Genomic DNA, 27,606 nt, shown 5'->3' on the forward strand with positions numbered 1-27,606 from the left:
TTGAGTGAGAGCGCCGTAGTCGGCAATGATAAAACATTCACTCAAATTGTTTATTTTTGCCACTGACAGGCTCTGATTGTTATTGTAAGTGTAAGATTATGGAAATGGAAAAAACAATGAACAAAACAAAATATTGTGGGAAAATAATCACTATTGCCAAACCCACCAGACTGCGTTCAAATAAACAGAACATCACCGTAAAACACACCTCAATCAAATATAACAAACTAAATAAAACTTACAAAACCCATCTTGGTCCGTCTTTCCTCTTTTCCACCAATCACCAACTCTGGTTTGATTGAAATAAACTCAATATTCACTGAAGTTAGATATAAAAATATGCTGGCTCTATAAATGCTGAAATTACTGTTCATTTAAATGGAGTCAGGGGTAACTGGTAATTGTGATTTCGGAGCTATTTCTGCTTAAACAAAATCCATCTCTGCTGGGATTCTTTTCATAATATTGTCAGACACTTAGAATAACAATTTGAGCCTGTCAGTTGCAAAAAAGCACTTTTAGTGAACTGCACTGACACGGCACAAATGTCCCATCTTAAATAAATAATAATTTTAGCATGTATAGAGCCACTGTATTTTCACATCTAAGTGAATTAAGGGTTTATTTCAACCAAACCAGAGATGGTGATTATTGAAACAGCGGAAAGATGAACCAAGATGGCTTTTGTGGGTTTTATTTTGTTTCTGCCGACTTTGAATGAAGTGTGTTTTATGATGATAAAATGACTGTTTATTTAAATGGAGTCTGGCGGGTTTGATGACAGTGACTTCAGGGCTGTTTCTGGTTAATCAAGAATGATGTTACTCTGTTACAAAAACTATCTCTGTTGGGATCCTTTCTATCCTTTCTAAAAACAAGCACTTTTAGTGGATGGAAATTGAAGCTGCACAAGTTCCGTCGCTGCTATTGTTGTTCCCATTACTCATTAAGACACAAAACCATGGGAAAACAGGGTCCAGATTGAAAAATACCAAACTTCCCCTTTAACTGCACTTCTTTCATTTTAAGCTTGGAAAACTTCACGGGACAAAAATGAGTGTGAGGATGTACATGGGGCTTAAATATTCACGCAAGCAGGAAGGAAACCGGCACGGTGGTAAGCAGGAAGAGGAAAAATAAAGGTAGGTGTTTCTACAGTTGGTAGGAGGGATCAAAGCCCCGGGGAAGCTCTCCGCAGTCGGCCCAGTGAAGACTTTACCTCAGAGCAACATATAACCTGCGGCCGTGGCTCTGCTTCAACCAGAGAGGCTTCTCCGTTCATTTTAGGCTCTTCCTCTTCCTCTGCGGGGACGACCGTCCCGGTGACGCCCTCCTCAGGCAGGGTGTGACCATTAGGAGCTTCCTCGGGTGTTATCATTGGGTCATCTGTGCTGTCGTTGATCTCTTTCTCAGCTTCTGTCTTCTCCTCCGCGTTCTTCTTCTCGGCCTCCTCTTCCACTCGACTGGTCGCCTCTACAGGTTCTGCTGGAAGAGAAGGAGCGTCCGGAGCCGATGTGTCCAGTTCTGCCGTCTTATTCTCCTCTTTCTCCTCCTGCTCCTCCTCCTCTTCCTTCTCCTCTGGTATTTTTGTGTGGCAGATAGACACAGACACATTTGGGTGGTACTCTGCTTCCTCCTCACTCTCGCTCTCGGATGAAATGCTCTCCTGTTTCGCCGCTTTTGCGTCCTCCGCTACCACTACTTCCTCCACAACTGTCACTTCCTGCTTTCTTGTTTCCTGTTCCGCAGGGGCACTGGCTGTAACTGTGACAAGTCCGGGTTTGGGTGCTATGGAAACCTCTTGGACGACAACAGTTTCTTCGATTTCGACTTCGGTTGTCTACACATTCACACGCACACATGTACACGTAGTGCACGGACACACGCAATGAGGTGCACACACATACACAACAAACGCATGGGGACAAAAAAAGCATAACATGATCATTGAACATAAATAAAAACATAATAAATGAAAATAAATGAATGCAAATCAGGAATAAAAGGAAGATGATGTTCGACTGTGGAGACAAAGATGCAGGAAAGTGAGCAGAGGACAAACGAAAAGTCAAAGAATGGACGGCTGCAGGACATTTGAAGCTGGAAAATGGAGTTATGAAGGAAACGGTGGATGAAAAGCGTCATGAATGGAGGGCTGGATGGATTAATAGAAAGAAAAGTTAGGACCACCTTTGCAGGTTCTTTGGTATCAGAGATCGTGTTATCGGCAGCAGCTGCTTCCGTTTGCGGCACACTCTCCTGCGTGACAGAGAAGTTACCATGACAACCATCAATCACACACCAGTAGTGACATCATCACCATTCGCACTTAACGTCACTTTAGCGATATTGTGATGCTTGTTATGATGGCACAAACGGGTTGAACGTGTTACTTGGATCTCCCTCTCCTGTCTTTCATGCACAGTCTAGTTAATTTGCAGTTCATCGCAGCAGGCAGCAAAAGAGACGGGAGTTGAAAGGAGAACAGAAAATAAAAAGATCCATGGAAGATGGATTAAAGAGAATATCCCATCAATGAACACAGAAGCTTATCTCGAAAGATAAAGATAAAAGAAACACAGTATTGAAGTCAGCAGTTTCTTTCAGACTTTGATGACTATAGAAAACACAAGGGCACTGTAACAAATTTAGGTCGGCCTTTAAATAGTTTGTGTGCCTTTTAAAAAGATGAAGCTCAGTTCACGACACACGACTTTCAAAGTCATCATATTCCCATACTGTTTACACTCAACAACTTTCTGTCTTTTAAGTGTTAGTCTTGATGTCTTGATGCTTTTTACACTACACCACTAACCGCTGATGGGGGGTTCACACACTTCAAGATTTTTCTCCTGGAAGAACTCCCTAAAAGTAGCCAAGGTTTCCTACACTCCCATTAATTTGTGTCAGCCCGCAACAACTAAGTAATCTGGACTGGATTAGTTGGACTGTTAATTAGGAGCTCTGTTGGAACATGTTTACCATTTAGGGCAACTATGCCTGAGACTTAGAGTGGGTTGTCCATTAATCGGATGATCGGCGGTTTGATCCCCAGCTCTTCAGTCAACATGTCAAAGTATCCTTGGGCAAGATACTCGACCCTAAAATTGCTCCTGATGGCTGTCCTATCAGTGTGTGATTAATTAAAAAACTGAGTAGCAGGTGACACCATGTATAGCAGCCTAGGTCACCAGTGTGTGAATGGGTGAATGTGACATGTAGTGTAGAAGTGATTTAAGTGGACTAGAAAAATCCATTAACTGTTCAGTTATTTATAGCACACTTGGTGCAGAGACGGCGCAGCAGATGTCAGGCGCACTGAAATTTGACTGTTCGTTCTGCTGGGTCCAAGACTTTGTTTTCACTTACAAACATCTGCAAACAACTGCTCTCATCCATTGATGTGATCTGATCAGCTGTGAATGGATCAACAGATTAATTATCCACCCCACGAGTGACAAACTGCCGTGGTCACTGCAGCCATGGAAACTCTGCCTGCTGCGCTGCATTCATGGACCCGCAAAAACAGCAGATTTTAGAGTGACTCCACAAAATGATATGACTATGTGATAATGATTTTTTAAAATTATTTAGCAGCCCTCTATCTGCCCCTTCCTCTCTCTCTGTTTTCAACACATATTGGATGAATCCCAAGTCTCTTAAATTGCATCCACGCTTCCCTAACTTGCATCTTTTCCCCATGTCTTAGTCCATCCCACTGGGGATGCATGGAGATATTCAAGGAAACCATGGGAGGAGAGAGGAAACAAGAAAATGTGTTTTTGGAGAAATTAATGTTACTAATACAAACACCTTGTAAGTGCCTCAGAGGAGCTTTGTCTCAGTCCTAAATCACTTAGGTAGTTTGCCAACAGAGTCCCTGACAGGTCCAAATTTTAGCATACTAGTTATGCATAGCGCCACACAAAACAATTGAGCACCAAGTCTATGCAGATTTACCAATAATCTGAGCTTTTATTGGGGAGTTCAAAGAACTGTCAGTGAGTGGAAAATCTGGGTTAAAGTTGTGTAGTGTGAACTTGGCATCATGTAATTAAAAGTCAGTGGATTATGGCTCTCTTTTGTCTTTTTTTTTTTTTTAAGGGTGATGCAGTCTGCTGCTTCAATACCTGCTGCTTTTTACAGTTATGTTTTCCTAAAGGAGCTGGTTAAGAGCACAATTTGAAAAATGGACCAGATTGGTTAATTTGCATTAAATCCACACATATAATTGCCATCACAAAACAAACAGAGGACGTCCCAACATCGCCAGCATTCATAGCTGTTAGTTGTTTTAAAATGGATTTACCATGCCCATTATTCAGGATGAATGCTTCCTGATAGTAAATTACTACCATTCATCCAGCATCCACAGCAGGCATTATGGACATCTCTTAAGTGCAGTGTGTGAACACATCTGGCAAGCATCTTTAATTAACTGAGGCATTAAAGGATGTCAGAGTTTACTTTAAATGACTAAACTGAAAGTAAACTGACTCCTAAATGCTCAGTAGCAGCACCTCGATGGCAGAGAGCGTAGCAGTTGGGGAAATAAGAAGCCCGTGTGGAGCAGAGGCAGTGCAGACAGCAGTGGAAGTAGCAGATGTGGTTATATCAGCATCAAGAGTTGGTTCACGAGTACTGCAGGCAGATGCAGCTGAACAAAAGCCAGTGCCAGAGTGTCTACTGAAAAGTACAGAAGCTATCTCCTCTTCAAGGCTCTACAGCAACACACACACACACACAAACACATACACACGGAGAAGGCAGAGAAGAAGAGGAAAAAATGGCAACATCTGAGAGAGGACAGAAAGAGAAGAAATTCCAAAACACAGCATTAACACAAGACATGAGCCCCTTTTACACTGTCTTTTCAAGGCAGAAATTTCACGCCATTATACGGCCTTGCTGTGCGGTATAAAAGGTACAGCCGCAGAATGGGGGAAGGGGGGCAGATTGGTCTCGACTTTAAGCCAGCATCGGAGAAAGTAACAGCACTGAAACTGTTCTGTATTAATGGGACAGGATCATGGGCAACATGGGTGAGAGGTTTGCTGCTAACTCAAAAAAGAACAGCAGCTGTAAATGTCCACAAATTGGGAAAACAAAGAGGTCCAGGGGCTCCTTACCCTCCAAGCAGGGGACGAAATTAGCCGCCATATAAAAGAGAAAGTAAATTTTTTTTTATTGCAAATAAATGCAAATGTTATTGTTTATAAGGCGCATAATTGAGGCTGACGTTATGTTAAACGTCACACCCACTACAGCTCTTTTGCTTTCACCATGCCGGCATGCTGTCTAAAATCACACACTGAAGCAGATTAATGCTGCCATCATTTGGCTCTGTTTGTAAAAATGCCAAAACAGCATAAAGAACAGACTTTGAAGCAGCCCTACAAAGCCAATTTCATGCCAACCCCAGAATCGGGGGGACAGGGGTGTCTCGAACTAAAGCATCAGAGGTAGTCACAGCATCAAAATAGTGTGCTGGGACAGCCGGCAGAATGGGATAATGGGCGGCATCTTTTCCACTATATTTTTTAAGATTATTATTTTGGCTTTTTTGCCAACTGTACATTTTATAAGACAGATTAAGCATGAAAGGGGGGAGAGAGAGGGGATGGCATGCAGCAAAGGGCCACAGGTGCAGTCGAACCTGCAGTCACTGCAAACGAGAGCACTGTGACAGAATGATGCTGCTGTTGTTTGGTTTTGTGTAAAATTGCAAAGGGGGCATTAAGACGACTTTGTGGCAGCCCAATAGCGTGACCTCTGTGTAAAAAGGGCTATAATAAACAAACACACATCAAGAGGAAGTATAGAATACGTTCAATAAAGAGCAGCCATGCTTTGCATCTCTTGTAATGATAATAGAAACCAGAAAAGAATGAAACAGATTTGTTTCTGGTATCGGAAATCTGCACAATATCACACCATAAACAGAATAAAACCCTTGCACTGCAGGAAAATGAATTGTTGAAAGTGATGTGAGTTCAGCTGAAAGGGGATAAAGAACTGCAGCAAAAGAAGAAGAAAAACCTTAAATGGCCCTTTGAGTGATGAACGAGCTTTAAACAACAGATCATGAAAACTCCACCAAGGTGAAAGCATCAAATTAAAACGTCCACTTTTGAGTATGAAAGAGAGGACTTGCACGCACGTGCGCACACACACATACATACACACACACACACACACACACACACACACACACACGATGACACATCTTTCTACCAGAACCACACTGTTTTTTCTTTGCAACACATTGTGTTCAACAGTTTTGAAGCACCTGCAATTATGTGCACAGAGGGCTTACAAAAAGCCTCTTTTCTGACACAGAAACATCCAGACAGACGTACCACTTGCTGTTGCTGTTGGATACGTATCGTTGTAGCGGGAGAGGAGGTGAGACGTTTCTCCCACTGGTTGGGCTGAGGAGGAGAGGGAGGCGGCGCCTCCATAAAGGAGCGTTGTAGCTGACTGAGATAAGTATGGGTACATGAGGGACGATGAGGGGTGGGATAAAATTTGGGATGAGGGAGCAGAGGTGGGAGGATGTTTGAGATGGTGTAGGAGAAGAAAAAAAGAAATAAATCCAAGGAGGGAAGTAGAAAAAAGGATGAAAATAAAGGGATGGTTGGGTAAAAAAGGTGAGTAAAGGTCAGAGAAAAAAAAAAGAAAGGATGGCAGGATGCAGAGAAATATAGTGGGAGAAGAAATATGAAAAAGAGGAGCGGGAGGGAAAGAAAGAGGAGAGAAGGAGGGAGGATAAGAGGAGGGACGGGGGGAGGGAGGGCAAAATTCGGTTCAACACAGGAACATTAGTCTGTCAATCAGGAGAAGACAAGATGGAAGCCATGCCTCGCTGAAGCCAAGTTCAGCGGTCCTGCAAGCTTAAATTTGTCATTTGTGTTTTTTTGTTCATATTAGGGGTCGACAGATTATCAGCCTGGCCGATTATCAAGGCTGATATTCGGCATTTTGCCAATAATCTATATCAGCATTTTATTTTTAGGATCGCCAATAAAATAAAATAAAATTACACTTAACCAACACCAGGGAAGGCAGTCTGCAAAACATGTACTTTCTAAATCCTCAGGGAGCTATTTTTATTCTTTCATTTTTCATTCAGATTTTCACAGAACTTTATTAAAAAACTGGGAACTGCTGGGAACTTGCTGTGTACGATGTTGAAAAAGTTTCATTTTTGATTAAACATTTGCTAAAGGCCTTTAAACAAAGTTTTGTTCTGGAGTTTGTTATATTCCAAATTCTTAATATTGAGTGAAAGTACTAATAATTGGTATCAGCCCTGAATAAACAATATCGTTTGACCCCTTGTTCAATGTGAATCGAAGTATCTCTAAGCAGGCTGCAGTGAAGCAGGGCCTCTCCATCTTGTCGAGGAGTTTTTTTTCTTAAAAATCAGGCCAGGAGCAGCAGTGCGGACTGCAGAACATGGAGCTGATAGTGGTGATCATCTGTTCTCTGTCGTTCTCCTTCACTGCATTCCCACGTGACTGTTTAATCATTTTCAGTTAGTAACTTCTCATTTGACACTACAGACCTTTCCTTTCCTTTTTTTGTCCTTATTTTTCTTTTCTCTCTGCCTTTTTTCTGTCTTTCTGTCACAAATATTACAGGATATAATCAAATACAGTCATTAGAAAATGAGTTTATGGAGGTGGATCTACATTTTCCGCAGAAATTGACTGATTTTAATCACAAATTGAGGAGAATTTTCCTCTTGAAAGTTACTTATCCTGTATGTCATAATGAGTAGGGGTGTCACATTTTGACAAATCCAGGATCCGACTTTAAGATTTTACGGTCATACCGTAAAACTTTAACTAATAGCCCAGGTTATTACTTACTTAAACCATTCAACTCAACATATATTAGGGACGGGTGTTCATAAAATGTGATATTACTGCCATATTTTTGGGCAAGTTTGAGTTTCCTCACCCACAGCTACACTGTGTTGTCTTTTTTTTTTGCACGCAAGTAGGCAGAGATCCCTGATCCTATTTTTCAATTCAATGTTCGAAACTGACAGTTTATTCTGATCCATTTTTTATTCAGAGTAGAAATTGTGACACCCCCATATAAAATCATGTAAAATAGTGTTTTGTCTTCAAACTCTTCGACACACTCTTCAACAGACTGCAGATACCAGCTGGCACTGCATCACTATCAGCCCCATGCTGCATGTTGTTTTTGTTTTAGTATGTTAACAAATCCACGAATCACTCCACGCTGGCAGCCAATCACCAGTAAAACAGGAGGAACGCTCCTCGTGTCGGTTAAGGAGGCAGAATTAGTCGGGTTAGACGCAGCTGCCTGGCAATCAAACTCTTTGTCAATCAAGGATCGAAGCAAGATGTTTTTTAAAGTCACAGAACAGCATTCAACATGCACAGAGCATGCACGAAAGTCACGCCCACACATCGCTGACCCTTTTCACAAAGCAGCCATCGTGAACACTCACTGGGAAATTTCCTGGTAGAGAAGTTTTCTACTGTACTGCGGTGCAGCGAGATAAACATCAAATAAATATTTGGCATTTTAGAGAGTCAACACTGGAAACATCTTAGCTTCCATTTGGTACAACACGTCATTATGGGGAGTTTTCAGGGAACTTTGGTCATATGGATAAACTCCACTAGCAGTTGCTGTGTTGTTGCTCCTAACATTGCTGCCACGTTACATGCACGTTTTTCATGCACGTTTTTCATAAAAAAAAAAAAAGGGGGGGGGGGGGGTGAGAATGGTCTTTTGGTATTTATATTGACTCTATACCACCTTTTACTACAGTTTCAATGTCTTTATGGGTCACATATATGGAGAAATTTACAAATGTATCTGTTTTACACAACTTTTCCTGTTTCTATTTCAAAATAAAAGCCCTCTCACAATGTTTCTGTTGACAGAATCTGATGTAACAATATTAAAAAATGCAACTTTAAGTGACACTTATTTCATATATCATTTACAATGTTCACCCGCGTTTACTTGACCATGTGTTCAAAATGGCTGCCATGTGAAATAGGACAATTAGCACTGAAACCATTTAAGACCAAAACATTTTCAATCACACTATAAAAACAGGAAATAACTGGAATTGAGGGTAAACTCGATATACATCCACACACTTAAAAACACGCAGGCATGCAACAGAGCCTGAGAGTGCGAGAGGGCAGCAGTCTTGTACAGTAACAGTACAGTACAGAGGAAGTTGAAGTTCTGATGGCGTCAGAGTACACGGAAACATGTAGATCTTATAATCAGCCATCAGACGACGCCAGTACCAACCTCCAACATTAAATTACTGTGCCTCACATAAATATTGTCCCCATGCACTCTCATTGGACTCTGGAAGGCAGACATACAGCAAAAAAATAAAAATGGAGAATATTAATCATAAACAAATAAATAAAAAATAAAATTAACTAAAAACACAATGGAGAAAATAATTTTAAAAAATAATAATTAAAGTTAACTGAAAATAAATTAAGAAATAAATGTAATAAAAAATAAAACAAAATGTGGAATATATTTTTAGATGACACAAATGATAAATGAATAAATAATAAATAAATAGAGAATTAAACAAAAATAAAACAAAAAGAAAAGTGTGGTGACACAGCCAATATGTTTCAACTGTGATGAAAACTGAAAGATGGGTACAAGCACAAGAAAACAACATTTTGGTGTTATTCACTGAATGTAATGATGCTAGAGCTCGTACCCATGTTATCACAAATCCAAAGCAACTCCCACAAACCAGCAAACCCCAATGTGCTTTCAACGAAACCCAAAAATATTGATGAACCACAGATATGAACCACAAACCAAAGTGAAACTGCGAAACCATAAACCACACCAGAGCAACTGAAAGTGAGGATTTTGAGTGAAAGTGCCCATTCAGGATCAGTTTTTAAACTCAGACCCAATCTGAAAACAAACTATATTAACCAAGATATCTTTATAACTTTAGATGATCAATTGAATTATTTCTATACATATATGTATATATTTTTTTTTGTACAAGTTACAGATTGGGTCTGCTGAGAAAATCAAAAACTGACTCCCAAAAAGCATGTCAGGGCAGCTTCACCCTACCAGAGTGAACCAAACCAACAAACCAAACCAGCGCGTGCCGAGCAAATGATTGACAAACCACATAAAACCAATAATTGTGTGTGAACCTGAGAGGGGGCGAGCTCACTGGCTCCTGGTGACTGTCGACGGTGTAAAGTCAGGGAGAGAGTAACCACAGGTTAGCTTCCACTACTACACCAAAAAACCATTTGAGATCTAAAACCTCCAAGTAACATCTCTTATTGTTCCTATTATTCTCCTGAGAATTTGCAAAGCAAGCTGGGTAAAGACAGACCTGGGTGGGCGTTGCTTCCGCATCACCAGGGCTTAAGTCCACCTCCTTAACCTTCAATGTCATTGGCGATGGCAGTCATGACAAAATGAGGAGGGTTAGGGGAACGAAGAAAGAAAAATGTGAAATGGATGATGGGAAAAGCTGGTTTCTTCCCCCCCGTGGTGTCAGGGTGCACGACTGGTCATGTGACCTCTGCACCACAGGAGCAGTGAGGAGTCTGAGACAGTCGATTAAGGGAGTCAAATGGTGCTACTGACTGCTCTACTCGTCTTATATCTAAAAGGTTTCACAGTGTGTGTTGAATATATTTCTATCATATGATGCACGTACATTTATGTTTCTCTTTAAAAACTTTTTATGCACAACATTGAGCACACCTGCTGACGAGTCCACGATACTGAGTTTAGAACGTGTCCAAAGCCAAGTCAGAGCCACTGTGTCTGCAACGAGTAAAATGCTACCACTACTATACTTCCTGTCTAGGTTTTTAGGACACAAATGCTACTTTTGTTCTCAAATAAGAAGATTATGGCACTATTCTGTGTTTGCTAAGTGCTAAGATGTTTCCACCAGGGGACAGCTTTCACTTTAATAGGCTTATAGTTATGCTGCGTTCCAGACAACACGGATCTCGAAAATTTACATTCACCAACTAGACTCAGTACATTTGTGCGCCACTCAAAGCTGGAGGTCCTAAAACTCAGCACAAATCCATCTACCTAAACTTCATGAAGAAGCAGCTGAAGAAACTTTACATTTTATTGTTTAACCGTCGACTAAAAAGACAACAGAAAGTATATTTGCGTTTATGTAGTTGAAATAATACATATAGACAGGATTCCCACATGTCATTTCCATGACTTTTCCAAATATATCAGATAAAAAACTCTATTAAGACATAATTTCAGCTGTTTGGCATACATGAGGGGAGAGACGGTACACGGGGTGAAAAGGGAAAAAATATATATGATGGTGAACTAAATGCTGTTGCGCATCGATGCATATTAGAGTTACATTACATCGACAGATACGGAAAATAAAGTTGTTATGTTATATTACGTGGAAAGTTGTCCATGGAAGATTACTGTAACAAGTTGAGTGCATACAACAAAATTCCAAATTAACTTTTGCAAAACTTTCACTGACTGACTTTACTAATTCCATAACTTTTCCAGGCCTGGAAAATGTAATTGTGAAATACAATGACTTTTCCAGGTTTTCCCCAACCATGGGATCCCTGATACACTTTGATGTGTTTCCAAGTATAAAAGTCCCATAAAATAAAATGTTTTTCTGTCTCTGTTTCCTGCAATGCTTCGAGCTCAGTTGTGTGTACATTTGCTAAAAAAAAAAAAGATCAGTTTGTCACGGTCAACCATGTTTTGTTTTTGTTTTTTTTAACATTTGGTGTGCAATAATTAGAGGTCAGAAGTTGGAAATTTCAACTTGCAATTCAGAGCTTCGACCTCGACTGGAACGCAGCATTAACTCTGGCAAACAGCAGAATATGCTGAATTCTTTCCAATCTGTCTTTTGATTACGTCTGTTCTCTCTGCATCCACAGCTTCATTTGACCAGGAAAACGTCAAAAGGCCTCTAAAAAAAATGCCCCTACAGTTTTATTTGAAACACAGCGAGCAACGGACATGAGCTGAGGAGGGAGTCCTGACCGTCAGGGATCAGGGAAGGTGTAACACTGTTTACTCTTAACATTCGTTAACAATAATACACAAACAAATACACTTTCAGTGCTTCTATGCTGGGCATCTACAGTTATAACATCTACTATACAACTAAACTTTCTCTGCACTTCAAAAGCAAAAATGCAGCAACTAAAAATGTAATCAAAAATAAAAATTTGTTACTTGCTGAAGTACTTATTTATCTTGCGTTTTATCAATTTACACTATTATGTCACTTCATCTGATGAGTGTGGCGTTAACCTGCTTGGTGTCAAACTCAGAGGGGACGTCTTTTGAGCTAAAAATGACTAACTTTAAACAATTCAAACACACCAAGTGGTTCTTTGCATCACTAAATGTTACATATTCCTTCCCTAACAGTCTCTGTACAGTGTTTAAATCACTTAACATACCTATTATCTTTCCTCTATATTAACAATATAATAATATTTTCTCTATTTGTTATCCTTTATAAACTCTCTGAGTTTTAATACTTTGTTTACTTATTCTAATCTTTGTTCTTTGTTATAAATAGTGCAGTGGGGTTGGCGGGGTGCAGGGATGGTGGGCAAGAAGAAAACAGTAGGTAAAGGAGGAGGTGGTGGGGTTGAATGCGCAGACAGATTTAAAATAGAGGAGGTAAAATGAGAGGGGAGTGTTGGGTGTTATTTACGCAGCAGGATCGCACATCTCCTGCGTCCACGTGGCGCTCTTGTGGTGCCTGATGCGTGGAGGTGTGTGTGTCGGCGTGAGAGGAGAGCTTAACTGACCCTCAATGTGATCATTCTCGGTGATAAACGTCGGCAGAACTGCCTTTCGCTGGCTGGAGACCCTGTTCTCAAGGTAACACAGGGTGAGACCGAGGGGTGTGGCTAAAATCAGGGCAAGGACCAAAGATTGACTCGCCGTCAGCATCACAGCTAACAGGAAGATGACGAGGAGGCAGGGCAGGAGCAGAGGGGAGGGGTTCAGGAGGTAGTGATGAATAGATGGGGCCAGCTTGGAGACAGAGAAGGAGGACAGAGGGGAGCGAGACCTGACCGAACTGAAATAAGAGGGCAGAGAAGAGAAGGAAGAGACAATTTGAGGACGGGAAAGAGAAGAAATTGAGGGCAAATGTGGCCGTGTTGGATGCCAAAGAGCAGCAGGAGCCAAACTAAGAAGTTTAGTAGGCAGATAGCTCTTTATAAATGCCACAAAATGAGCCAATTTCAACGCCAAATTGTTAAAAACTTGACGTAATCTTGGTGTAACGATGCATTTCGGGGTAATGACTGGCAACGCTGACTTGGAAGTGAACTTGGTGGAATTTAAAAAGCTCAGTTTCTTTGTCAATCCTGAAAATAGCCTCGTGGGCAGACACCTGTTTCCATCCTTCCCCCAAATAGAGAGAAAACATAGAATGAAAGAAACATATTTAACCACACCCCTCAGCGAGAACCAGCTCAACCAATTTGGGAATTTTTTGTAAGCTCTTGTTTCAGCCTGGCCGTCCTCCTCGACCCCGAAAACCTCTGAGCTGCATGTTTGGGAGCTTGTGATTGGAGAAGAGGACGGAGAATTTTGTGCGAGCTGTTCGAGTTCAGCCGGCTGCTTATCGGAGAAAAGAGAGAAGGTGTTTGTGTGCGCGGCGCTCGTGTCATCGATGGGGTCGTCGTCTTCGGAAATGTCTGACAGTCCGTGGTCGAGCTCGGAGATGGTGTCGAGGGAAGGGGGGAGGGAGGAGAGGGAGGATGACGAGGAGAAGGAGAGAGGGAACATGAAGATGGACTGATGGATCGCAGGAGAGAAGAGCGCACAGAAGGAGAGAGGAGGAAGGAAAAGGAGGGAAAGAAGGACACAACAGAGGAGACAGAGTGGACAGGAAAAGAGAAGAGAGACCAGCACATCCACGAATCGAGCAGCAAGCAGTGAAGAAGTAAAATAAGTTTCACATGAAAACAAAATGTGCATTAAAAACATATCATTTCATTTTTTGTCATGAAATGATGACAACATGCAAAAGGTGATGTGATCAAATCAAAAAGGAAGGGAGTGTGTGAATGAAAAAAGAGAGAGGGAAAGAGACATTAGTCAGTGAACAACACACGAAATATAGGTTAAAAGTGAACATAGCAGGGAACAGTGCAGAGAACAGCTGTGTGCAGAAAGTGTCAGCGGGGAGCCACCAACGGACGAAGGCTGAGACAGAGGTCAGTTCCACAGTGCCGGGGTGAGAGCGAGGCAAGAGGGGAGAAAAGGGAGAGTGGGGGGAGGTGGGTGGGACAGGAGGCGTGCAGAAGGTACAGTAATGCAGTAATTCTCTGTATGTATGCAGTAAGTTCTGCTACAGTACAAGACGACGTGTCAGAAGTTGTAGAGTCATGGCTATTAAATCTGCTCTGAAGTTATGTGAAAGAACAACTTTGGTACTTTTCAACCTGGATGCTATTTTCTCATGTTTTTGTGTCTAAGTGATCAAAGGGAACAAAAATTTTAAAAATTTGGTCCTGCGTTGAGTGAGAGGGCTGCACCTGACAGCTGCACAACAGGCTGCAATATAACTACTGTGGGCATTGTTCTCCATCAATTACAATACAATACATCCACTAAGAGTGCTTGTTTTTGCCGCTGACAGGCTCAGATTTTTATTTTAAGTATCTGACAAAATTATGGAAATGATTCCTATAGAGATAGACCTCACTGTTAGAGTTTAGTTTAAAGAGAAACAGCTCAAAATCTCTATTGCTACACCCAGCAGACTCCACAGTTGGTGATTGTTTGAACAGTAAAACGATGAGATTGTTTTATTGAGTTTTAATTTGTTTCTGTTGACTTTGAATAAAGTGTGTTTTATGGTGATTTAAATGCAGTCTGGTAGGTATGGCGATTTCAGAGCTGTCTCTGATTAAACAAAAAAGATCATACTGTTTAACAAAAATGAAGGTATATCTCTGTAGGGATCCAAAATGTTATCAGACACTTATAACAACAATCTGAGCCTGTCAGTGGCAAAAACAAGCACTTTTAGCGGACGTAAGTTAACATTGGATGTCTCATAAGTCACTCAGACACAAAAATACTGTACTGGAAATACCAAAGTTACCATTTAAGGTCAAAGGGAAACCATTAAAATGAAGTTAACCATACAGTATTTAACCATTAAGTATTAAATGAAGACATCAAACTTTCTCTGCCAGTCTTGTTGGTCTGTGCACCCTCTGTAACTCACACACATAATCACAGTTTAAACAGGGTGAGGAGTGAGGATGCCTCACTGTCTGTATCTAAATGACCCTGTGAAAACAGAAACAATATTTGCATATTACTCTTATCACATACATGGGTGATTTTAAGTATCCGTAGCAAGCAAATAAAAGCTGTAAGCCTCCCAAAAACCCCAGTAGTGTGCATTATCCCACAGTAGTCGGTTGTGAGACGAGCGCACGCTAAAAGTGCTGCATGGTTCCTTAAGTGTTTACCACATATGACAAGTATTAGTACACCAAAACAGGAAAAATGCATGTTGTTATACTGTTACAACGTGAATAAAATGTTGACTCTACACACTTTAAGGAGACGTTAATGCAAAATTAAGCTAAAAGATGCTTGTATACACACACTAGGACCAATTTTACAGCTAGAGACAGACTGATTCTCCATCATCCACTTACATATTGTCTCTTTTTGTGAAGCACAAACACATAAACAGTTCCTGTGGGACAATGTGGACACCCAGCGATATTATAATGACAACAACAAAGAAACAAGACAAGACAAGACTTGTCTAACAATAACAATTATTAGAGCTGCACAATATGAGACAAATATGCAACATATGCAACCGTAATTCTGAATATTGCAACAATGATTTTAGGATAAATAAACAGAAACTGAAGTGTCCTCTGATCTCCTTTCTGCTGCTTTAGTTAATTATTTCCAATATGTTTTTCTACTGGACATTATACGGAAAACAAAAAGTACCAATAAAAAGGAATGATAGTCAATTTAATGACGATTAAAAAAAAACAACAATATATTGAGCAGCTCTAATAAATATTTATATTTTCTTTCTGTCTCCTTTTATCTACCCTTCTTTTTCTGCACACTCATGATGAAAACACACATACACACACCTTAGAGTCAGAGTGGAGCTCCAGGTGGGGCTCACGTCCGTTCTCAGATGTGGCTTCAGTTATGCTGATCACTGGTGCTGAGAAATAAGCAACACAAACAGAATTAATAGATAAAAAAATTAATATAACTTCTAACGTCACAATTTATCACACAATTGAAACTTTCGGATGCATCCACGGTCTGCTGCTGTGTGTAGTTGTAGGCGTATGGTACAAGATCATTAGACTGTTTTTCCCAGGGGCCAAAAAACACGTCGTAAACATGATGGTCAGAGTGAAGCTAATGTTGTAGCAACTATTGCCAGCTCAACTTTTTTCAACACTGTGCTCTGGAGTTGTGGTAAACAAAATTGTTGAGTAAAAAAAAACCAAAAAAAGACTTAATTTAAGGTGTAAAACTACAGGTGAATGGAGTAAAACTTAATAGATAGTACCATGGAACTTCCCAAGCTGACTACGTACTTTACAAAAATTATTTTTTTAGTTCAAAAGTTTACAGAAATTTTAAGCTCAAACATGCATTTGGCACATTATCTAATTAAATATTAACTTTTTGCATACAAAATAAAGAACTAATTGTGTATTTTGGGTGTTTTCATTCCAGTAATATGAAAGAAGACATGTTATGAAAGAAAATAGCCCAAAATCTCAAAATTGATCAGTGCATTAAAAAGGTATGTTTGCACCTGTACTGTCGTCTGTTAAAAATAATGTTGGCTTGCAATTTAACATAGTGTCCAGCAGGTGGCAATGTAAGATGGTGAAATAAGTTAGACACTTGATGCTGCAGTGCACAGCTGCATGAAGTGGGACCTGTAAGCTAAATCTGAGAAAAAGACCGGCGTGCACTGTTTTCCCAAAACAATAAAATGTTTTTTTAATGTGAAAATGGCTCTTTTAATATACAGGAGCGATATGGTTAAAATTATCAGTCCAAGTTAAAGTAATAAATGTGATCACTACTCAGCAATCCCTCTCCCTGCGACGACATGTAAGTGACACGAGTTATGCATCTACACGCGGTATTTCTATCATCATGAGGTCCTTTTTCTCTGTTAGACACACAAAACATTCTTTCCTCCATCTCTGTCTCTCTCTGTCTCTCTCTGTCTCTCACTGTGTGACAGGAAACATATGCTGCAGCTATTTCCTGTATCTGGTCAGACACCAGCATTTCACATCCAAACACACACAGAGACACACACACACACACCCTCCATCCGTGACCCCACTTCCATCTGTCCGTTATTCCTTCCACTAATCTTTTCATCTGTCCGTTCATTCCTAAATATTGTTTAGAGTGAAGCTGGAATGTCGTCTGTCTGTGTCTTTTTGTGAGTTACGTGTTAAGTGTGTGTTTTACCTCCATCCAGACTGCGGCTGATACGTTTGGATGAGGTGCGTTCGAAGCTGGGTGCAGGTCGGTCTATGAGGGAGCTGGCCAGGCGGGTCTGGGCCTGAGTTCGCCCGCTGTAACGGAACTTGGAGCCCAGAGTCAAGAAGCGAGCTTTAGTGGGAGGTTCTGGTGCATTTAACCTGGAGACAAGAGACAGGGACAGAGCGAAGGACGGAGATGAGCATTATTTCAAAACGTACTTCAATTTTAAGGGCAACCTTAGTATTTTTCTTGCCGATTTATCCATTGAATATTTATTTTTAGATTTTAGTCTGTTTCACAGTTTTACTACTCTCTACATCATTTTATTATTTTTAACTTATCTATTTATTATTTCACTTTGTGCTGATATCCTTTTATTTACCTTTTATTTTATTTTTTACTTATTTATTTATTTATCTATTTTATTTATTTTTCACAATAGCTTTTATCATTTTATTTTTTTATTTATTATCCTTCTATTTACAGGTTTCATCCTGACTCTGGTGCTTCCTCACTTACGGTAGCGTTTCCTCAGTTCCTGGTTTTATTTAGTACTGATTCTGTTTTTTTTTTTTTTAGTTTTTTTCACATGCAACATGAAAAGTGCTGTACAAATAAAGTCTGACTGATTGATTGATTGATTGACTCCATTTCCATCTTAATTCTGACACTGAGTCCACTAACTGATTTCGAACATTATTTTAAGTCCTGATGCATAGCCATGCCGACATACTTGTTTTGCAGAGGTTTTAAGAGTGGAGCGGAGCAGAAAAACGCGTACTGGACACTTTCTAACATTTTTTTTCTTAGGGACTGTTTATTTAGGATTGTTTTCACTGACACTGAGGATGCTTCAGTGTTTATTGTCTTTAGTTATTTTTATTTTTTGCATCTGAGATCTCTGAGAAAGGCTCTTCCATTTTGCTCTGCAATTTAAATGTATGGTGTAATTTCGCCAAACATAAATAAAGCTGAATTGACTTGAATCAGTTTAAAATGAACTGAACCTGTCAGTGACAAAAACACGCACTTTTAGTGCACGTAAATTGAAGGTGCGCGGATGCCCGGCGTTGTTGCATTGCAGCCTGATTTGCAGCTGCAGTCTTCTCACTCAATACTAGACCAAATTTCAAAAATTGTTGTTCCCATTAGTCACTTTGACACAAAAACATGGACTCTGTTTTAAAGTCACCCTTTAACTGTAACAACTAAATGTGCATGTGCAAGAGGGACAAAAATCTTTCCAGGCAACTCTTTTCTGAACAGGATATTAAGGCTTATTCCTCCCCTCTCTTACACACACACACGCAGACGGTCAATAAAACAAAGCACACACTCGCGGCAACTACAAACAAAGGAATGATGAGCACCTGGTTCTTCTTTGTGTGTGCATTAGAGTGCATGTATAACCCCGAGCATCAGACTGGTTCAACAGCCAGCAGATACACTCTCTCAACATATTTTCTGAAAGACTCCCGGCCTTTTGTTGAGCTCACATTCCTACATTGAACATTATCTAACAAAGTGTTTCAATTACCGAAACTCCAGACAGGAAATCTATGAAATCCATGTCCGTATGGTTGCTTCATATACCCTTTTCCCAACAAGATTAGCACATATATGCCGTTTTCTTAAACACAAGATAATAGGTGACAGGTTCTCCTGCTGCCAGGAGACACGTACAAAAAAATATATGTGTTTCTATTTCCATGGACGAGTGCTGATGTATTTTTTTCTGGTGTGAATGTGTCAGCAAACAGGGTTAGTAAACAAAAGAAAGCAGCATGGCGGCCAGTGAAAATGTTAGAGTGGTTACTTCTTTTTTATACCTGCTTCTTATTTAGTCCTTCAAACTCGGCACTGACTAATTTGGAATCATGTTTCTGTCCAAGCAGAAATCATGTTTCTGCTTGGACAGAAACGGACAGGATTTGTGACCAAGAAGACGAGGAGTTGCACAAGTTACCAACACTTGAACAAGGGAAGGTGTGAAAAAGAGGATGTCTATCCAGATGTCATAAAGAATACCAGCTGATCCAAGCTAGAGCTGACAAACCCGTAATAACTGCAGTGTCATGGGGTGCCCGGGAGCTCACCTGTCAAAGCCGGCACTCCACGTACAAACGCTACGTCAGGATTGTTGCCATTAGTGGGACTTCCTTTATTGCCTTTATTTCTGTCACGGTCTCTCTTTTTGAGGGGCGGGAGGGGAGAAAGCATTGAAAAAACGGAAGAGTGCTTGGGTGCTCTGTGATTTATATGCCTTACATTGTTCTTCCAATAAAAAAGGCTATGTCCTTGCTACAGCAGCCACAGGTTCGACTCCAACCTGTGGCCCTTTGCTGCCTGTCATCCCCTCCCTCTCCCCCTCTCACACTTAGCCTGTCCGATTAAATAAAGGGCAGAAAAAAACACAAAAAAAGCCAAATATACCACCACGCTGTTGTATGCCTTGAAAATGTGTTCTCAAAAATGAGACGGATGCAAGGTCACAGTGACCTTGACCTTTGAGCACCACATTTTAATCAGCTCATCTTTGTAACCAAGTGAATGTTTGTATCAAATTTGAAGAAATTCCCTCAAGGTGATCTTGAGATATCGTTTCTACAGGAACGCGCCGGTCGTACGAACGGACAACCAAAAGAACATAATTCCTCCTGCCTCGGCTATCGCTGGCGCAGAGGTATAAAAACTGCAGTGTCATTTTTTTCCTAGGAAAAAAGGCTGATTGTAACCTTTCCAATAAACACAAAAGCCAGATGTTAGTGGGTGTTAGTGGGTTTTTTCTCCAGTGGTAAGAAGGGCCACATAATGTGTATTTCTACCTGAAGAAACTGTGATTCTCCACACAGACTTTCCACAGCCTTTTGGCAGATCGATGATTCTGGAGTTTGAATCCCACCGTGCTCTCAAACTGCTCCGTCTATCAAAAGAAACAACAAACATTATGAATAAATGTCAGTATTTACAGCCTGCGTGTGTGTCTATGTGTCTGGTTAGATACCTCTCCTGGCCTGATCTTAATGTAGAAGTTGTTCCTCTTGTAAGAAATCTTGAGTATTTTGGGCCAGGCGAAACGATTTATCCGCAGCCTGTCTTTGTAAACCAGGAGTCCGTTGGCGCACACACCGAGCATGATGTCCACACCCTCAGAGTCCTGCGAGCCAAGATTCAAATGTACAAAAACACATATTTTATTATGAAATAATTGATTCATCTCTGTGAAAGATCCGCCTGTTTGTCTTCATCAGATCAAACTGTACATCTATTGATTTTTAAAGTAGCCTGCTTAAGGTCAACAGGAATTCAATTAGTACACACACAAACACTGTCTTTGAGTGCAACTCCAACATGGTCAGCTGACAGACTAACTCACTGACAGAGCTTTTAAGTCCGAGGCCATGTGGTAATGGTCAGTTATTATTGATTAAAGTAGTAAATTTACACAGGAAAAATCTGTTGGACTAATGGAGCATGCACAATGTTGATAATGGACAGTTTTACCGGGACACACAAACATGTCACATGGCCTTGGCGTGCTATCAGCTGCTCATCGATCTCTGTGCTGCTGGTAGATACATTTTAGCACTTTGGGTGAGACACACTGGCTCAACGGATGTAGGAGGAAAACACTTGCTTTTTGTGGTTTCTGTGAGTGAAGAATGAATTTTGAGTGCCTGCAGAAAGAAGTGTTTGATGCTACAATTGTATTATTTGAAAGAGAGTGTCCCAATTTTTAAAGTAATGCTGAATAATTAAACACAATCTGTGTTCTGTGTTGATATATTTAATATTACTTAATATTATATTACAAGAATAAAAGCTGAACAATATAAAAATGGTAATATATATGCAGAGGACCTGGTGTCGTTAAATGATCTTACATCTAAAATTAAAGACTCAGAAGCAGATTCTGTAGGATGTCGATGCTTTTAGCCTGCCTGGTTCTACAAGTGACTTGCAGAAAGTTCAAATTTTAGTGATTGTGAATTGTGTTTTGTCTCCCTTTGTGTCTCTGTCTGCAACTTTAACTGCTGACTGTCTTTGCCAGGTCTCCCTTAAAAAGATTCTTAATCTCTATGGGACCAGCCTGGTTAAAAAAAAGGTTAAATTAATAAATAAATAAATAAATAAAACTATATATATATAGCCCTATAAAACCACCATTTATCAGGTGAAATATACATTTTAAGTCAAAGTTTATCAGAATGGTTAAACCGTGTCATTTTATTTCTGTTAAACACAGAACAGTACATTTGTGTTTGTTCAATATGATTCTGATATTAAGCATTTGAAAGCGTGCTTTTTTGGGCCTTGGAGTCATGAAACTTGCACAACAAATTAATGGACAGAAATAGATCTGCCCCTTGAATTCCCACAACTCTGGAATGCAAGAAAAAAAGATTTGCAACATTTGAAACGCTCTCTCTGCTGCTCTCATCTTTTCCCCTGGTTCTCCTCCTGTGTTGCAAACAAGTGGAGCATGCCCTTAAAGGGGACTCGCCTCTTTTCCCTCTTTCTGTCTCGATCTGTCCCCATCTCACTCGAAACCTGTCTCTGTCCGTCATGTCTTCTCTGCATCCTCGATCTCACATCCTCTCTTTCTATTTTCATCCTCTCCCCCCCCCCCATGCATACTTCCCCCTTTTTTATCAGCCCGTCTTGCACAAAGATGCACAAAAATACTCAGACGCACATGGAAACATGCACGCACTCTGCTGATGACCTGCTATCCCAGCGAGAGAGACTGGCTGTTCCCATGGCAATGGCCTCCCAGAGTGTTTGTACAGCTGACACACGGAGACACACAGATGCTGTGACACGGACGTGCAGACACAGCGACACACTCTGTCCACATCAAAGAAACTGTGCTAATCCCTTGATGTCAACAACAATGGAGACAAGAGGAGAGGATTCATTCATTTATTCATACCTTAGCATGATGCAGGTCCACGCCGTACATCGATAGTTTCTTAGCATTTTCTAGAAACTGGGCGTCGGCCTGCGCTGGTGTCATCCCCCTAAACAATCAGAAAAGGTAAATTACTACAAAGACCCACAGATTAAACGGTAACTTTCACATTTTTCAACCTGGTTGCTATTTTCCCATGTTTTTGAGTCTAAGTGAATAATGGGAAAAACTGTCTTTCAAATTGGTCCATTATTGAGCGAGAGGGCTACAGCCAGCCACATCAAAGCAGGCTGCAATATAACCAAAAGGGGCAATTATGAACTGTCATTAACTCACATTAACAGCCATTAAAAGTGCTCCTTTTTGCTGCTAACAGGCTTGGCTTATTATTGTAAGCGTCTGACAATATTCCGGAAAGGATCCATACAGAGATTGACATTTATTTTAGAGAGAAAGATCTTTTTTGTTCAACTAGAAGCAATGCCGAGATTGCTATCGCCAAACCCACCAGACTCTGTTTAAATGAACAAGAAATTTAACATGTATAGATCCAGCATATAAGGGGTTTATTATATAAGGGGTTTATTGAATATAAAGCCTTTACTGTCACTTTATCTTGAGCATACAATGAAATTCAGAGTGCTGCTCTGGTAAGGTGCCAAAGTTTTATTTTGTTTCTGTCAACTCTGAATGAAGTGTGTTTCATGATGAAATAATTTCTAATTATTGAAGTGTTTTTTATGGTGAAATATTTTCTGGGTTTTGGGCATTTTCTTGGCTGTTTCAAGTTATAGAAAAAGTGCTTGTTTTCGTCACTGACAGGCTCAGATTGATAGTGTAAGTGTCTGACAACATTATAGAAAGGATCCCTGCAAAAACACAAAAACATGGGAAAATAGGCTCAGACTTAAAAAACAAAACCAAACAAGTGAACACATATACACCTTTTAATAACAACAAACTACTGAAAACGTATGACAATTGTTCCCTCTCTGACCTGTGAGATTTGTGGAGTTCAAGAATCTTCTCCTCCATCTCTTTGTTTTGATTGGGCGCAAAGGTCAGCTGACTGACGCTGTCCAAAGGCCGAGGCTGGTCGGGTTCGTAGTCACCCAATTCTGCCTGTAAATCAAAAAAAAGGCAGCCAATTCATACATACTGGTACATAAACAGAGACACATAAGTTGGTAAAGTCACCTACGGAGACACACATCCACACAGTGTATTCTACCTGCAGCGTGTACGAGCCCAGCAGAGCGTGAGTGACAAACGAGCAGGGCAGTCGTCCAGAAGCCACATCTTCACGGAGCTGCAGACACAACAGGTACCTGCAAGAAAGAGAAAGAAAAACAGACTGGATTTTAGTTGAAACTACTCACAACAACAACAAAAAAAACCTTGTTCTAATCCTTTCTTTGAACTGAAACCACCACCACCATTGTTCCTGATAATAATAAAGCGATCCGAGCAGCCAAATTGCCTCCTGTGAGGCCTGGAGCTCAGGGTCAGCTGCTGCGGATTAAATGTCTTTGTAGGTACTGTGTTTGTTGTATAATTTTCTTAGTGTGCTGGTTTGTTGGGATAACCTTAACATCTAATCCTCAATACAACATCCCCAAACTCAGTTGCATAACGTGCGTTTGTGGTTGAAGTGAATCGTCCAGTCGTTCTGAGCTGTCCCCTGTTGTAAACCTTTGTGGCAGAATTCATTACGTGAATAGAGCTTCTGTGTGAATGACCAATTGAGACACCTCGGGGTGCTGGTATCATCCTGGCTGCTGAAAAATGTCATTCAAAGTCACTGTGGCGGGACTTGCTGACATGGAGGCTTAAACTCCAGTCATCCAGTTACAGGCTTCTCTTCACTGGGCAAATATTCAGCCTCAGGACAATAATGTGTTTTACCGTGCTAATATGGGTCATTACAGAATGAAGAACAATTGAAAAAAATCTTAAATTAAGAGGGTTACAGTCTGTTGAAACCCCGGTATGATTGTATTTCATCTATCTGTTGAAAAAATGACACACCTGCATTGTTGAAGGGGGAAACTGAAGTCACTGCAGCCGCTCAGTGCAGGTCAGCTGTTGGTACTTGTCTAGGTGAGTGTGTGCGTGTCAGTGAGTGTGTGTCCTCGATTAGCCTTTAGCTACAACCATCAGAGAAGTTGTTCGCTCCATTAGACATACACTCCAACCTAAATGCTGCGTGTTTGGAGCATGCCTGCGTGTGTGCATGCATATGTACAAATATAAATGAATAGGCAATGTGCACAATGCCAACTTGTGTCTAGATTTCTTTCTTTTGCTGTGTTTCACTCTTTAGACATGCAACTTTTGACATTTTCAATGTCAAATTTAAAAGCTACACCAACTTAGGTCTGAAAATTAAGAGTGGGCCAAATGATTAGCACTTTTAGTAATAACCCCACAGAGAATTATCACTGATTTTTGCAGTTCACCACTCTCCTACAAACAGTTTTAGCATCTTTGAGGCTGTAGTGTGTTAGATTTAGTGGCATTTAGCAGTGACGTTGAAAAACTGAAACTTTTCCAGTGTGCTAAGTGTGTGGAACTACAAGGGAAGGTGATGCAATTTAGTTTTAGGTGATTCTAATTTCATTAAACATTGTTATGAATATTAAATATTATTTGTTCTTTTTGAGGGTTAAGACTTTGTTATGAGGTTCACTTTTAAATCAGGTTTCAGTTAGGGTAAGAATAAGGGTTGGAGGTTAGACTTATAGATGGATGGTTAAGGTTAAGGTAAGGGGCTCGAGAAAGCATTATGTCAACGAGGATCCTCACAAAGATTTAAGTACAAGATTGTGTGTGTGTGTGTGTGTGTGTGTGTGTGTGTGTGTGTACCTGGTAATGTCTTCAGTGAGCAGTGAGGGGTCGGGAGGGTAGAACTTGACATTGAATGCAAACTGCCAGTTGTTGCCTGAAGAAAGAGAGATTATTATTCACGGTGAGTTCCAGCACAATAACATCACATACGTAAAAGAACAGGGGATTATTTATATATGACATAAAAAAAAGCCTAAAATGGAGTTGTCAGCATTATGATCATCGTTGTGTTTATTTCTATGCAATTCCATCCATCCCTCTGCCCATCTGTGTGTGTGTGTGTGTGTGTGTGTTTGAGGGACAGAGAGAGAAGTGGGTGTGAGTGAGGGCAGCTAATGCAAAACAGATTTTAGACTATGCTAAGCCTAGTAAATCTTGCACACATGCATGAATACACACACACACACACACACACACAGATACAGCGGCAGATCTGGTATTGCATAACCTCATTCAAATAGAGAACTGTAATCTTTAATATCATCAGGAACAAAGGCATGCAGCATATTGTAATATCTGCATCACTGTGTCATAACATGGTTTCTTTTTGGATTCCCCAGCAACCTTGGCTGCAACATCCTTTTGTCATTCCCACAGGAGGCCATATTGCCCTGCCTGCCACCTTCTCTGTCTCCACCCTTTCTGTACTGCTTCGCTCCAACAACACACAAAGACACACATGAACACAGACACACACACACACGCTCTCAATATAAGATGGAGATCACGTCGTCTGGAAAATTCCATCCGGGAAAAGCTGACATCACATCGAGAACCATTTCCTCCTCCAAGGTCACACACAAGTCCTACGTATGCAAGAGTGAGCATGTGCACACACACACACACATGCAGACACACGCAGCTGCATCCCAGAGGAGCAGGAAGAGTGGCGGAGGCTGTGAAATGACACGAGGAAACTCAACAATGACACTCTGTCACTGCACAAGATGCAACACGTGAGGTCAAAACAAGGTGAAATATTCAGATTCCATTTCACGCTGATGTGGTATAATTTCATATTCTTACATTTTTGTCACTTGACACACATATTTTGTGTGCATATAGTCCTGTTTCCAGGCCTAGCTGTGAGTATGGATGTGTGTTACTGTATGAGATGTGTGGCGGCACTAAGTGCTTTTGAAGTCTCTTGTGACCATTTCATCTTTATATACGACCATGTGTCGCCAATTAATCTGCCCCATGACGCATAGAATACACACATACAGAAACATATCCTATCCTTCCCCTCCCTATGTCCATTACATTTCAAAGGCAACAATTCCTCCTATCTCATCCACAAGTCTTATACACCCAGCCTTTTCTTTGATTTTTAGAGTGCTGCAGGGCTGGGCCACAACTCATTATCACCCCGGTTCCCTCGACAGAAAGCCAGTGGGACTTTTTCATTGGATTTTGGATTATTGCAGAGAATTAGCTCTGTGGTTAACAAAAGTTAATGATCTTACAGGTTTTGTTTGGCAGGATAATCTTCACAAATGAACACCACTTTAACACTGAGAACTACTGCTGCTGCCCACACAGGCATTTTTGTATATTGTGATGCAATTTCTCAGGGAATATTCAAATGCTATCCCTAAAATCTATACAACATAAGACAACATTTCCATGAGTTCTCAAGGACCATTCATAACATGACATGAACAGAACTGCACGATATACTTCACTGCAAATGTTAATAAATGTATTAAAAGTCTAAATAGCTACCTTTTCCAGTCTAGGAGTTTTTTATGTTTGTTATATTATATGGAAGGTTATTCAGCATCGAGTACTGTAACGATGAATTTCATTACATTCAATAAAATTCCATGAATTTTCCAAAGCTTTCAATGATTTTTAACAATTATTCTATTCTATTCCTTTTTTTTCCATGACTAGAACCATGTGCATTATTTAGTTTTTGAGATATGCTCATTTTAATGAGCAGAATACGAAGATATTTTGAGACTGTCGTTTCTCTGGTGCCAAAGAGCATTTTTGCACAGTTTTGCAACGCATGTAATGCAACATATTGATGTCATCATGAGCATACAATAGATCGATTTAAACAATCATGCAAACAGCGACCTCTGCCGCTGTCCACAGGACAACGGTTTTTAAAGGGTTAGTAATTTTTGAAGTGTAAATGCAACTGCCAGAAGTAAAAAGCTGACGTTTATAGACAGCTATAGGCGATCAACATTACAGCTGCATGACTTATCCTCACCACCACAACCTCTGAGGCTGGACCAGTTGGAAACCACTGCTTTAAAGGATCT

At 40.5% G+C, this 27,606-nt stretch overlaps 1 protein-coding gene across 4 annotated transcripts in view; it reads right to left on the reverse strand.

Moving 5' to 3' along the window:
- The window catches only part of epb41l2 (erythrocyte membrane protein band 4.1 like 2), a 71,168-nt gene that overhangs the window by 11,078 nt on the left and 32,484 nt on the right, over positions 1 to 27,606 (reverse strand). For 2 of the 4 annotated variants that reach the window (XM_042503170.1, XM_042503167.1), the window contains exons 7-16: positions 25,349 to 25,424; positions 23,715 to 23,811; positions 23,481 to 23,605; positions 22,505 to 22,592; positions 20,576 to 20,728; positions 20,397 to 20,494; positions 17,557 to 17,729; positions 16,194 to 16,270; positions 2,191 to 2,259; positions 1,220 to 1,840 (exon numbers count right to left, since the gene is read on the reverse strand). In XM_042503170.1, the coding sequence (XP_042359104.1) occupies positions 1,220 to 1,840; positions 2,191 to 2,259; positions 16,194 to 16,270; positions 17,557 to 17,729; positions 20,397 to 20,494; positions 20,576 to 20,728; positions 22,505 to 22,592; positions 23,481 to 23,605; positions 23,715 to 23,811; positions 25,349 to 25,424 (1,577 nt within the window). Of the gene's footprint in view, positions 1 to 1,219; positions 1,841 to 2,190; positions 2,260 to 11,677; positions 13,849 to 16,193; positions 16,271 to 17,556; positions 17,730 to 20,396; positions 20,495 to 20,575; positions 20,729 to 22,504; positions 22,593 to 23,480; positions 23,606 to 23,714; positions 23,812 to 25,348; positions 25,425 to 27,606 lie in introns of those variants that run through there. The other 2 variants (XM_042503169.1, XM_042503168.1) reach the window with 2 other exon arrangements.

Source organism: Plectropomus leopardus, chromosome 16, assembly GCF_008729295.1.
Source record: "Plectropomus leopardus isolate mb chromosome 16, YSFRI_Pleo_2.0, whole genome shotgun sequence".
NCBI classification, from domain to species: domain Eukaryota; kingdom Metazoa; phylum Chordata; class Actinopteri; order Perciformes; family Serranidae; genus Plectropomus; species Plectropomus leopardus.